Source organism: Miniopterus schreibersii (genome assembly GCF_964146895.1).
Source record: "Miniopterus schreibersii genome assembly, chromosome: 3".
Lineage (NCBI taxonomy): Eukaryota > Metazoa > Chordata > Mammalia > Chiroptera > Miniopteridae > Miniopterus > Miniopterus schreibersii.
This window is the reverse complement of record NC_138103.1, coordinates 53,508,790-53,523,292: the sequence shown is the minus strand read 5'-3', so window position 1 is coordinate 53,523,292 and position 14,503 is coordinate 53,508,790. Positions and strand designations below refer to the sequence as shown.

General features: G+C 33.0%; 1 protein-coding gene across 7 annotated transcripts in view; it reads right to left on the bottom strand.

Moving 5' to 3' along the window:
* The window catches only part of SKIC3 (SKI3 subunit of superkiller complex), a 62,612-nt gene that overhangs the window by 9,886 nt on the left and 38,223 nt on the right, over positions 1 to 14,503 (bottom strand). For all 7 annotated transcript variants that reach the window (XM_081133785.1, XM_081133783.1, XM_081133789.1 and 4 more), the window contains 8 exons: positions 14,348 to 14,471; positions 11,733 to 11,954; positions 10,894 to 10,966; positions 9,437 to 9,490; positions 9,148 to 9,259; positions 6,034 to 6,162; positions 2,184 to 2,305; positions 153 to 311 (listed from right to left, as the gene is read on the bottom strand). In XM_081133785.1, coding sequence (XP_080989911.1) covers positions 153 to 311; positions 2,184 to 2,305; positions 6,034 to 6,162; positions 9,148 to 9,259; positions 9,437 to 9,490; positions 10,894 to 10,966; positions 11,733 to 11,954; positions 14,348 to 14,471 — 995 coding nt within the window. The remainder of the gene's footprint in view (positions 1 to 152; positions 312 to 2,183; positions 2,306 to 6,033; positions 6,163 to 9,147; positions 9,260 to 9,436; positions 9,491 to 10,893; positions 10,967 to 11,732; positions 11,955 to 14,347; positions 14,472 to 14,503) is intronic.

Below are 14,503 nucleotides of genomic sequence, written 5' to 3'. Positions count from 1 at the left end.
GTTGCTCTAAGTACAACACCCTTTCAATCTTGAAAATGAGAGATTTATGATGAGTTCAAAGGCAAAGCAAATAAAAATGAAGTATACCCCTGACCTCAGCTAATATCAGAGTATTTTAATTCAGGGCTCATGTAAGAAAGGAGAGGATTTACCTGCCAAGCTGGAACAGAAGTTGAGTTGGACATGACTGTTTTTTGCAGCTCTTCAAGTACAGCATCTGGGAGAGGCTTTTGTGATTCCAGGAGTGGTTTACATTGAACTTGTCTCAAAAGTAAGATAACAGTTGGCTGATCAGGGTTACTCTTTAAATTCTAAAATGTAAAACCCAAATAGAAATACATAAAATAGGTTGTTAAATGTTAAATGTAACAGGCAATTAAGTTATTCTCCATTTTTTGGGGGGGAAATCTAAATTTGACCTTTCCTTTTCATATTAAAAAGATAAACTGCAAATGTAAAATAAATAAAACATTCGGGAATATCAAACTCTACAAATAAATAATTCTTAAAATTGATAATGCTATTATTATTGTAGTTTATAAGTCATTTATTTTAGATTTATTATGTCCCTTTCACTTGGTTTATTCTCAGGTGATATCCTAAGAACTCTAGGTTCTGAACATAAAGAGTAGAACTAAGAAAATATGAAATTAACAATGGAGGCTAACACTATACCTTATTAGAAGAAACAATCCTATGTAAAAAAGAAAGAGCTATAATTTTTTTCCTTCCTGAACCTCTTAATGAAGGTATTCATTGCATGTCCTTCCTCCAGGCACAGACTTCATACACATTAGGAGTAAGAGAAAGGACTCACCTACCCAAGCTATTTATACCCTAAAACATATACATATATATATAAATGTATTGTATATATGTGTATGTATCTCCCTCCATATATACATACAGAAGAAGTTAAAGTTCCCTACTCACGTACTTCCACTATTGTTTTAAATATTTCTTCCTTTATTGATTGTCCTTTAATAACATGTTTCTATTTTTTACTAATTAGGTCATGGTCGTAAATGTATTTCTAAAATGTACTTGATTGCTTTTCTTCTATTATTCTAGGTAAGAGATTGAAACAATAAAATGACAGGAAAAGTTCATAAAAGTATCTTTAATTCGGTCAGAGCACAGCCAACTGTCACTTTATGACTACTAAACTCTCACTATAAAATACTAACCTGTCATTAACTTAGATGGAATTTCTTTTTTTTTTTCTTATATCTTTATTGATTTTAGAGAGAGGAAAGGAGAGGGACAGAGAGAGATAGAAACATCAATGATGAGAGAGTCACTGATCGAGCCCGCAACCTGGGCATGTGCCCTGACCGGGAATCGAACCCTGATCGCCTGGATCCTAGGTCGATGCTCAACCGCTGAGCCATGCCCAGCCGGGCTGGAATTTCTTAAATAAAAGAGAATATTTATTACTCTGCTGAATTCAAGGGCCAAAGGGATCTTCAAAGACCCATTCTTCTCTCTCTGAAAAATTTATATTGCTCTTTCAAAAAAATTTCTAGGAAGACAGCACAATCTTCCTAGTAAACATTCATGAAACACAATGTTTTCGGGAAAAGTGATGCTTAGAACTCTCCTAACCCATTAAATTATTTTTGAGTAGGTTTATGAAATTGATTTATTCATTCAATAAATATTTATTGCGCCCTTACCATGTTCTAGCTAAGGTGCTAAAAATTTACTCAGAGATCCCATAATTCAGGTATGTAAAAATTACACTCGAAAAGAGAAAGCAGAAATCAAAGAAAAATGCTGCCTCCCTAATGGTACCAAAGGGGGGGGCGTCTATTATGAGCTTGGATCCTAGAGTCAAGCAAATGTGAATTCAAACAGTAAATCTATCAATTATAGCTGTGAGCTCCTGTGCAAATTACCCTCCTTAAGTCCTAGTTTTCCCATTTGTAAAAACGGGGATAATTATAAATACCTTTGCCATAGGATTGTTGTGAAGTTCAAACAAACTGCTAAATGTAGTGATGGCTTGTGGTTAATACTCAATAAATTTTGGGTGTTATCATCATTACTATCACCACCACCACCACCACCACCACCACCACCACCACCATGTGCTCTTTAAATAGCATGCATTCTATCTCTGAAGTTATTTTCCAAATAGGATAAGAATCCACAAATCTCAATGATCAATTCCGTAACAATACCTTTGTGCAAAGGGCTTCAGCTTCAGATATTCTTCCTGTGTCTACTAGACCAGTGACAGCTTGGGAGAGAGACCACTTTTCAAGAGATTCATTGTAATTTCCAAGGAAGTCTTTGTCTTTAACTACAAACAAAAAATGTCAATGTCATTTTTTTCTGCAATTTATAATGTGTTCTCAGAGAAGTAAATAGTTGCTAATAAGTATCACAATAAGATCTATGCGTATACACTTTTTTTACACTTTATTAAATTTATTGGGGTGACAATGGTAAATATGAACATACAGGTGTCAGGTATGGGTTTCTATGTTACAAGATCTGCATATTGCTCTGTGTGCCCAACAATTTTTAAAACTTACATGCACCACTGGAATACCATGGACTATCCTATCATGAGACAGGTTTCTGAAAAGTTTCATGGTAGGAATATTTGTGATTAAAAAACTTAAGACCTTATATATTTGTGACATATTAAAAATCACTGTATCTGTAGTAAAAGTAAAAATAATTTATTCAGAAAATTAAAGATTTATTGCAATATAATTGACAAATAAGCTGCACATATGCAATATTCAAACTGTACAATTTGATGAGTTTTGACATAGGTAAACATCTGTGAACCATCACCACAATCAAAACAAAGAACATATTCATCATTAGCTACAGTCTCCTCATGCCCCTCTGCAATCACTTTTGTTCCCAACCCACATCCCCTCCCCTAACCCTATGTCCCCAAGCAACCACTAATCATTTTCAATCAAAATAGATCATTTTGCATTTTGTTATAAGAAATTTTAGAATCACTAAAGTTCTTTTAATAAATTTTTGCATCTATGTTCAGGAGTGATATTCTGCTGCAGTTTTCTTATAATGTCTTTGTCTGGTATGTAATTCTGGCCTCAGAAGAAGTAGGAAGTGTTACCACTTCTTCAATTTTCTGGAAGAGTTTGTATAGAACTGGTATTATTTCTTCCTTAAATGTTTGGTAGAATTCCAAACTCCAATAAGGCCATCTGGTCCTGGAGTTTTCTTTGTGAGAAGATTTTTAACTATAAATTCAGTGTCTTTAACAGATAAAAAGCTATTCCGTTTCTCTCTTAAGCTTTGTGTCTTTTAAGAAATTTGTCTGTTTCATCTTAGTTGCCAAATTTAATGCCATAATGTTGTTCATAAGCCTTTTAATGGCTATAGTAATGTACCCTCTTTCATTCCTGACACTGGTACATTGCCAGGAATGAAATGTACATTACCCCCCCCCCCCCCCCCCCCGATGTCTGGCTAGAAGTTTATCAATTATATCAATCTTCTCAAAGACCTAATTTTGGCTTCTATTTATTTTGTTTTCTATTTCATGGATTTCTACTCTTCACTATCTCTTTCTGTCTGCTTACTTTGGGTTTAATTTCCTCTTCCTTTTTCTAGTTCCTTAAGGTAAATGTGAGGTCATTGATTAGAGGCCTTTCTTATTTTACAACGTAGTCATTTAATGCTATAAATCTTCCTACACTTTAGTAGCACTGGAGAATTCTGATACGTTGTTTTTTTATTTTCATTCAATTAAAAATATTTTCTAATTTCCCTTCTGATTTATTCTCTGACCTAGAATACTTAGAATTTAGTTTCCAAATATTTGGGAATTTTCCAGATATTTTCCTGTTACTGATGTCCGATTTAATTCCAATGTATTAAAATAACATACATTGTATGACTTGAATAATTTTTAACTTATTTAGATCTGTTTAATGACCCATAAAATGATATATTTGGGTAAATGTTCTGTGTGCACTTGACAACAATATGCATTCTACTGTGGTTAGAAGTGTTCTACAAATGTTAGGTAAAATTAGTTGACAGTGTTGTCCAAATCCTTATTATGTCTTTACTGATTTTTCTGTTCAATTGTTCTATCAATTATCAAGAGTGTTGAAACTTCTAACTATAACTGTGGATTTGCCTATTTCTCCTTTCAGTTTTATCTTTAAGTTTCAGCTCCATGCATTTTTTCCAAAATTTTTCATTTTTTCTACTGTTTTACTGTGAAATACAATGCACACTTTGTCTGTTAATCAGTGCCTAAATATGTATTACAAGCATCCACAGAAATATTGCGGGTTCAGTTATAAACCACTGCAATAAAGTGAGTCACATGAATTTTCTGGTTTCCCAGTGAATATAAAAATTATGTTCATACTATACCGTAGTGTGCAATAGCATTATATCTAAAAAAACAATGCATATACATTAATTTAAAAATACTTTATTGCTAAAACTGCTAATCAGATTCTCAGCCTTCAGTGAGTTGTAATCTTTTTGCTGGTGGAGGGTCTTGCCTCGATATTGACTACTAACTGATCAGGATGGTTTTGCTAAAGGTTAGAGTGGCTTTGGCAATTTCTTAAAATAAGACAATAGTTTGTTACATCAATTGACTTTTCTTTCACTTAACACTTAGAGAACATTGTATGGTTATTAATAGCCTAATTTCAATATTGTTGTATTTTAGGAAATAGGAAGGCCCAAGGAGAGGGAGAGAGATGGGGAAATGGAGGGTGGGTGGAGTAGTCAGAACACATACAACATGTATTGATGAAGTTTGCCATTTTATATGGGTGTGAAGGTGGTGCCCCAAAACAATTACAGTAGTAATATCACAGATCACCACATACAGTTATAATGAAAAAGTTTGAAATATTGTGAGAAATACCAAAATGTGACAGAGACATGAAGTGAGCAAGTGCTGTTGGAAAATGGTGCAGACAGACTTGCTCAATACAGGGTTGCCTCGAACCTTCAATTTGTAAAGAAAGCAATATCTGCAAAGTGCTGTAAAGCAAAGCACAAAATGAGGTAGATCCACATTGTTATGTTCCTCTTAATGAACTGATTCCACTGTAAAATGACCCTCCTTATCACTACAATATTCTTTGCTCTGAATTCTAATTTGTCCAAAATTAACATGGCCACTCCAGTTTTCTTTTGATTGGTGTTGGCAAGGTGTATGTATCTTTTCCATCCTTTTACTTTTTAGGCCTTTTTTATCTTTATATTTTAATACATATTTATATTTGGTCTATGTTTCTTTTGGCAGTAGTTGACTTTTGCTTTTTTACACAGTCTGACAATCTCTGCCTTTTAACTGGACTATTTAGACGATTTATATTAATTTGATTATTAATATGGCTGGGTTTAACTCTAATGTATTATCATTGTTTTATATTTACCATATCTATTCTTTGTTCCCTTCTCCTCTTCTTTTGGATGATTTTTTATGATTTTAGTTTATCTCCTTTGGTAGCTTATTAGTTATAGCTCTATCTTTTTAGTGTCTATTTTAAGACTTAGAGTATTCATCTTTAACCTGTCACAATCTACCTTTAAGTAATATTACACTACTTCACTTAGAGTACAAAAATTTTACAACAAAATACTTCCATTTCCCCTCCTGGCCTTTGTGCTACTGTTGTCATACATGCTTTAAATAGTCCATTACATTCTAAAGAGATTTATATCGTGTCATTTGTGAACTTGTTTCTACTGATGGATTTTTCTCCTCATTATGGATGGTATTTTTCTGCTGCTTTGCATACCTATTAACTTTTAACTGGATACCAGACATTGTGAATTTTACCTTGGTGAATGCTAGATATTTTTGTATTCCTTTAATGTTCTTGAGTTTTGTCCTGTAAGCAGTTCTGCTTCTTAAAAATGATTTGATACTTTCAAGGCTTGTTTTTAAGGTTTGTTAGATGAGTGCCTTTATTGTAGAACTAATTGTTCCCACTACCTTTTAGCAATATTCTTCTGAGTACTTTACCCTGAATTTATCATTATAAAATGATTTTTAAAACTTACTTGAAGCAGAAACAGCAGATAACAGTGCCAAGTATAAATCCATCCTTTTTGGCTGAGTGTTGTTCACCAGAGCCAGTTTATCATCAGCATAACAAGCTGCCATTAGTCCAGCCCAGACAGCAGGATCACCTAAACATAGGAAATAGAGTTAGAAAGCCTGTTAATACTAACATTGCTGAAAAACTACCAAAAATGAAGAGTTTACAAACACACAAAATTATTGTACCTAGAAAAATTCTATTTTCTTAAAAGAAAACTAAATACTTGTTTTCAGAAGACACATTACTATATTCATCCTTCAAGATTTGCTATTTTTATCAAACATGTCAGCGGATAAGAAATATCCTATTAAGCTTTTCTTTCATAGCTAGTTAGTTCAGTTGCCTACACTGCTATGCTACTGTGGAAAGGTCAATTATATTCACTTTCATTGGACACCAAGGACAAGTCTCAAATAGGCATTTGTGTTCATCAATCAGTTCCTATTTTAAAGGCTCAGGCATAGAAAAAGCAAGATAACAATTTCTCAGTTCTTAAGAAAAGTTTGAGCCAAAGGAAAAGCTCAAGAAACTACATTTTACCTATGTCCTAACAGCCAAGCATGAAAGTCACTTTATCCAAGTGAAGCAATTATATTATTATGTATCTTTTCATTCATTTTATCTTTCCTTCCTTCACACCTTGATAGAAGCTTCAGGGAAATGAGGGAAAGACTAACAGAAGTGGGTTGAGTATAATAGAATGAGTTATAAGTAGAGACTCCTTTTTTTAAGAAAGGTCATTGGGGAAAAAGAAGCTGGAAGAAAGCTTGGAACTTAGACTTTTAAAATTTGTTTGGCCTTTTATTTTATAAAGAATATTTTGCAGTTCACTTCAATGGTTAATACTTTAGTCCTGCTACCCTTGAAAAACAAATAAACAATTTTAAAATTCCACAAGAGGGTGCCAGTTAACTAAACAGTCACACATACATTTTTAGCTTTAGTTTTAAATTTTTCTTATCTAACTGCTCCATCCAGCATGTCTCCTATCAAATGTCTGAAATCTATACCTATTTCATTTATAGATGGTCAGTATTACTGCTATTAGTACATGAATCATTAGAAATCTTATACAGATCAAAAACTTATACCAAACAAATTACTTATCTCCGTATTATAAAATAATTTCTGTCCCAGATAATAACTATCTTATTTTAAATAGCGTAAGACATATTCAAATTCCAGAATAAGGAAATGGGACCATTCCCTACAATTTATGATGAGATCTGACCTACTGTATAATAACAGACATGTGGCTGAGTAGTGGCTCTGGGTTTTAGGTCTAACAATGATGCTAATTAACTATGTGGCAGCTTTTCCTTTGGGACACATTTGTCTATAAAACAAGGCAACTAAACTAGATGATGACTCACACACTTTTAGATCTAAAGTACGATCATTCCAACTGAAGCGGACTGTTTCTGAATATTGATTTACTCCTAAGACACTAAACAACTTCTTTAGGGATCTTAGGGTATTCTAGTGTTTAGATTTTGGTAGGGGGAATGGACATTAGTTGCCAGGTATTACTTCTGTCATAATTCAAAAGAATTGCTCTTTTCATTAACTCTTTCATAGATAATCAGCAACTCAAATTCCCTAGGAAACAAAGTAATAATATAAATATTATATTTATGAAAAAATAAACTATGAACCTAAAAATTTTTAAATATAATTTGCTAAAAATACCTCTTATTACCACAGAAGCAGTAATCTAGTAGAAATTGGACTTCCTTCCATTTAATTCTAAATTCTTGGGGTTATATTTAAATTTCTGAAAAGATCTCTTGGAGTATCATCTGTCAAAACTGCACTCGGTTCACCTAAAGATCTACAAGGGGGTGTATAGCTACTATATACAACTACAACTATATTCATTTCCATTGGGCTCTAATGACAAGTCTCAAACAGGTACTCATCCTCATCACTCAGTCCCTGTTTTAAGCATCTTATATGATTACTCTGCCGCCTTGAGTATGTATTTCTCCAGATAATATAGGAAAATCAGAAAACATCATTAGAGAGGGCCTTATTTGGGCAATTTTAGCTTTCTAAAGTTCATGCCACTTAACACAATCAAAGGTTAACAGATCTTTTGTTAACTGTGGATCCACAGTAAGAATTCTTGAGAGTAATTATATCTAACTCTTGCTTGAGAACACCTCCAAAAATCAGAAACGTATCCAATGTGTAATGTAAATAAACTCAGATGTTTAGGGTTTCTTTTTGTTCTGATTATTTCGAAAATGAAAGAAAGAATAAGATATTGGTCAGATTACTTGCTTTATAAAAATTCTCTGAAATATTAGATATTTTGCAGTTTAGTTGGGATCTTTACAATTTATTGTGAAAATAACAGTGAACCTGTTCTCTGTATAATTTGTTTCCCAACAGCCCCTGGCAAAAAGCAATAGCATTCTCATCTAACAGTTGTCTGAACTGCTCTGTGGAAATAAACTGTTTAATGCTGTATTCCATATTAAAAATACTATATAAAAATATATCTCATAACCCTACACTGCAGATATTCTGGCCCTCTAGTGGCAGTGGAAGGATGCTGATGCAGTCCACACACAGTTAGTTCCTCAGTACCTTTTGTGATAAATGGCATATATATGGCACAGCTGGTAAGCACTAAGAGCTAGCTCAGGTGAGGCCAGCACTTTGGCATTTCAAACCACAGAAGATATATTTCCAATATTCAAGGAGCTAACTAAACATAAAAATAACTAAATATGTTTATTAAATAATTTAGTAGCTTCAGGTAAACCTTATTAAAGCCTGACGAAAAATAAAAATAAAACTACTTCTTGAAAATATATTATTCAGATTTTCTACAACAGGTAATAAACTACCTTTAAGCAGATAGCCCTTTGAGCCTGCTTCAATAATTGATTACCTCTTATTTATTACTAGCCAAATGTAGACAATCAAATATTTATATGCAAAATCTTCAAATATTTTCTTAAAATTTCCTTGTCTTATTTCATAAAAATAGAAATTTAGCTCCTATAATTCACAAATGAAAGATGAACAGTATCCTAATGAACGAAGTGGGTTATATTATATTCACCTGGAGAAAGGAGAGCTGCCTTCTGAATGGTCTTTAGTGCAATATTTTTTTCATCTTCTGCTGAACTGCTTCCCATAGCCAACTGATTTACTGCAGTGTATAGTAATGCCTTCTACATAAGAGAAAAGAACGGTGTTAACCAAATCTCTTTACAGCACCCCGACTTTTAAAGTGACTGAAAGCATGACTTTATTGGTTATAATATGACCCTTATGCCTAGGAAGAATTATTCTTTCATCAATAATATTATTTAACAAGTAGAACATTTCCTTTACTGGGACAAACTAACCTTCCCATGATTTGAGTCCAGAATATGAGCCACATTTCCTGCTATAGCACCTCCCTATAATAAAAAAGAATTAACTTTTAAAATAAATGCATAAACTTTCACAAAATAATAAAATTTAAAACTGATAAAATCTCCATTAAATCATTTGAAAGGTTCGGTTTTATCACATTCATGACTTCTAAACTCTTTAAGTATCAACTTATTATTATTGCTTTAAAAGAACAGTCTAATATTTTTATTTTAAAAATCTTTTTTTACTATAATCATTTCAACTCTGCTCATTAATGGTCTAAAAGAGACATGATTTTACATGGTACCAAATAAATGTACACACTTTTTGACAATATAAAAGATTTTGAAGGGAAGAAAGACTAAAAGAGAGAACGAAGGTAAGAGGCCACAAAACCTATTATAAGATAAACTAAAATGGTTTCTCCACAAAAATATATTATTTTAAAACTTCTGTAATCCCTAGTAAAATGAATAAAGGAGGAACCTATATCAAAATAAGTTGAGACCCCAAGGGGCTATCCCCTTAGGTTAAAGGTGAATCAGTAGTAAACCAGGTTTGAAATGACCTGGAAACCCAGACACATAGTAGCCTGTTTGGTCCAGAAACCTTAAGCTCTTAACCTTGTCTAAGGTGGTTCTAGATTGGTGGAGCTCCCAAACACCTGGCAGAAATAAACACAATTTCTGTCTATAGAAAAGTACCTTAATTCTAGGCTGCAAATTATTTCCACAAATAATTTTCAAGTATACACAATTAACTAAACAAAGAAACAAAGCCACTGTGTGTGAAAGCCAGTAGGAATAACAAAGGAAAACAGGCCCAAGCAGACTTCAGATATTGGAATTTTTAGATGTAGTAAGTATTCAAATCATATAGCTAACTATCATTATGTTTACCAACTAGTTAACAATGAAAGCTCATATTAACCATAGAAGTTAACAAGATATTTATAAACGCTTGAAAATACCTGGCCTTTTATGAATTAAAACACAGTATGTATTTCTCTATCTAGAACATTAATGATTTCATATTCAGATTTACATTTTTAAACATTAGCAGTGTTCTAGCTCTTATTTTCTCATCTTTAAGGAGCTTTTAAATAAAATTATCTTTTGGGGTTGAAAACCACAATAGCTAATGCTTATTAAATGGCACCATTACAAGCATAACCTTATCACATACCATTAACATAATGTGTATGTGTTCAAGAGAGTCTGCCTAATTCTCTATATCATCCATAATGCCCAAAGCAGTGCAAGAGAACATGGAAGAAACTCAATGTACTACTTATTGAATAACTAATGGAAAATTTGATTAAATAACAGAAAATTCCCTCACTGTATTAATTTTTTTTCAGAATGATAATGCTAATACTTTAAAACTATATTATTTACCACATCACAAGTTATTTAATCTTTTTGCCAGAATTTAGGACATTACTCACCTTCGCATTTTGTTGCGCATACTGAGCAACCACTCGGGACAACAGAGACCAAAGAGCAGGATCAGCTGGGTTACTACAGAGATCACCAAAAGCAGAGGGCTTAAAGATGGAAATTACTTTAACCACCACCATTTTATTTAGTACTTAAATTTAAAATCCTTTAGACATCTAAAACAAGTTCATATGACTGTTCATGTATGGTTGAAAGTGTCTTAATTTTTAGAAAACATATTTTATATCTCTTTAATACACCAACAGTCCGTAGAAAAATAAGAAAAAAAAAAATCGGCAATGCAATGATTACAAAGCCATGAGATCTAACTAAGAAAGGTTAAGGAAATGTAATCTGTTGTGTTCAAAGAAAACACAAAGAGATGAGATCTATGGAAGGAAAACAAACTCCTGATATAACACTTTACTGCTGAAAATAAATACCACAGCTGCCAGTATAACAGTTTTCTAATTTCTAAACATTGAATACATTTTGAATGCTTATGTGATCAATATATTCCTAAAACCATCAAAATGGACAGTGCCAGATAACAACCTGACAACATGACAAACTTGAGAATTAGTAAGGGCTTTCATACTAAAAGTCTGGAAGGGCAAATTTTCTCTTCTCTATCTCTTTATTAACTGAATTTTTAAAAAAATCTTCATAGGTGAAATAATATGTACAGTCAGTTACCTGATTCTATGGACAATTTCATAAGACCACATTTTGGTTTCCAAATGTGTATGCTTACCACTTCATTTTATATATTCTTAATAAGGTCCAAATGTCAAAGACTACCTCACCAAGTATAATTAGACCCCAAGTTCCCAAGCACAGAATTTACCTGTGAACAGCTTTAGATGCTTGTCTCTGCACTGCCACACTGCGGCCCTGCAGTGCATAAATTGCTGAAGTAAGAAGGCACCTCTGATAATCATTGTCTTTCTGTTTGACATGCTTCAGTAATTCGTTAAGTGCTGCTTTTGACAGTGTAGCATCCTGCATTGCCAATCCTAGAGCACACAGGGCCTGAAGGCTCTCTGTGGTTGGCTCCTTTAAGATAGAGCTGTAAATATATTTTTTAATTGCTGATTAGTTATGAATACAGTAGTCTGTAACTATTACAACATATTTAACACTTAGGAGAAAAAGCAATTTACTTAAAGATTCACCAAACTAAACTCAGTTTTGAGATAACTATGAAAACAAACTGCTTGCATTCTTGGGACAGCAATTTCCCTGACTATCTGAAGCATTTAAAAGGCGTTCAGAGAGCAGCAATACCCAAATTTCTTTTCTGGTCATTATATCTAAGTTTTAGAAACAAATGTAATATTTCTAATAATAATTATGAATGTTGTACCATAAAAAGAGAAACTTCCAAACACTTTCTAAACAGATTAAAATATAATACAAATATTTAAAACATTACAAAATATCACATACCTATACCACTATGTCTTTCTACTATTTTTTGAAAGGGGGAAATAAAGTGTTTAGAATTTACTTTTGACAAACAGGTATAAAATCATGCAGTTTCATGGGTAGCACTAGAGTTAAGAGCTCACTTAGAGCATCATAACTCTTTTTACAATAAGGGATAAGATGTAAAAGTCAAAATATGGAAGACTGTCAATTAGTCAGTCGTTTCTAACAATACAAATAACTGCACTGTATGTTGGTACAACTGAAAAAAGTAAAATATAAATTCCAATACTGACAGCAAAAGAAGAAATTTCAGTGTGTACCTTGGTTCAAAAGAAAAACAAACCTATCTACTCTAGTACTTACTAATATACAAAATCTAAATTATTACTGAAATAACTACATCCCATTAAGCTATATGTGCTGAACACCCAGTAACTGAATCTTGTCTTGTACCATGTTCTAGTGATTTTATATGCAGTTATTTAACATAACAAATTCTATGAAGTAGGTAACAACTATAAGAACAAATTGCCCCTCATATATTGAACTTACTTTCATTCTCCTCAAATAAGCACCCAGGACACTGCTTAGTTCACAACATATGAATGCCAAACAAGACCAATAAAGAATTGATAACTGAATTTTCCATAGAAAGGAAGTCAAAGAAAAGAATGCCAAGGGGCAGGAAGGGAACAGTTGGTAGTGATAAGTTTGAAAGTGACATGCAGAGAATCAAAAACAATTATAAATCAGGTGAAATACCTAGCCCTGGACCCAACAACATAAAACAAGAAGGTAAAGGTTTTCCTGCTGAAAAGAGGAAAAGGGTAAGATTATATTCTATAATTTTTTCCCACTTTCACCAATACTCAAAATGGTTTGGGTTACTGTTTAAATAGTAACCCCAAACTAATCTAACTGCATCTAATTTGGGGTTACTTTCACCTTGAAAAGTGCAGTAGTACATTAGCACCTATGATTTCTGTCCCTAAGCCATTTGCAATTTGGGTTCCCTGAACATGTTATATAGAGCCATACATACACATTACACGGATATATCCACGTAAAGTGACAAGATTAATTTTTTATTCCAACTGGTTTTCTCAAAATAGCAAAGAGGAAGAGAAAGAATTGTTTATTTATTACATAAGAAAATGACTTAAGTCAGGATGAGTCAGAAGCATCACCATGAATAAACAACTATAAAGCTTACTCTACAGAAGTGGTTTTCAACTAGTAACAGCTAATCAGCTTCCACCTCCTACCTTTACAGGGGGGTTGGGGGGTGGGGGTGTAATTTGGAGATGCACAGAGGTAATTTTTGGTTTTCACAATGATTGAGCACTGTTATTAGCATTTAATGAGTGGGCAACAGAGATGTAATCTTCCTGCAATGGGGAGACAATTCTGTACTGTGAGGATTTGTACCACTGAAATGCCAATAAAGCACTCATTGATAACCACTGGCAAATAGCATATCTTAATCATCTATAGCTTTTAAAGAAATTAAGATTAACTTTCTAAAAAAATAAAAATTCCAGAAGTCCAAAAATACCATATAAGAATAATCACATATATCATAGGCAATTATTTTTAACTTATGCCAAAAATATAGAAATAGATATGTGATGTTGGTAGCATTTTTTTTTAAGACTCAACTTTGAATTAAATTCATCGTATTAACTTTAAAAGGAAAGGGAAAATCTCTTTGGGGATACAAAAGGCCAAAAAACAAGCTAGTTATGACTGCCTTCATTAAAATTTTAAGATCCTACTAGATGAGGTGATCAATTACTCTTTTTAAAAATAAATAAAACACACAGTGTATAGGATGATTTTGAAGGACTGGATGGATCCAGGACTAAGAATTAAGCCACGATCTCTAGTTCCACCTGTGACTGTTAGTTCAAAACCAGGTGGGTCCAATCACTTTTGTTCACTAAGCACTGTAAACTTCATTTTACACAGCTCCAAATTTGAACCCATTATTTAAGTATTTGGTCACACTGTGTTAATATCAACTATACATACCATTTAAACAGCAATGTCTTGGCTACATCCATTTTTCCTTGCTTATACTCTGTTATTGCCAGAGCTGTCAGGATATGCGCTTTGTCTTGCTCTGATTCAACAATAGACAAGGCTCTCTCATAGGCTATTATACAGATGTGGAAACAAAAGGAAAAC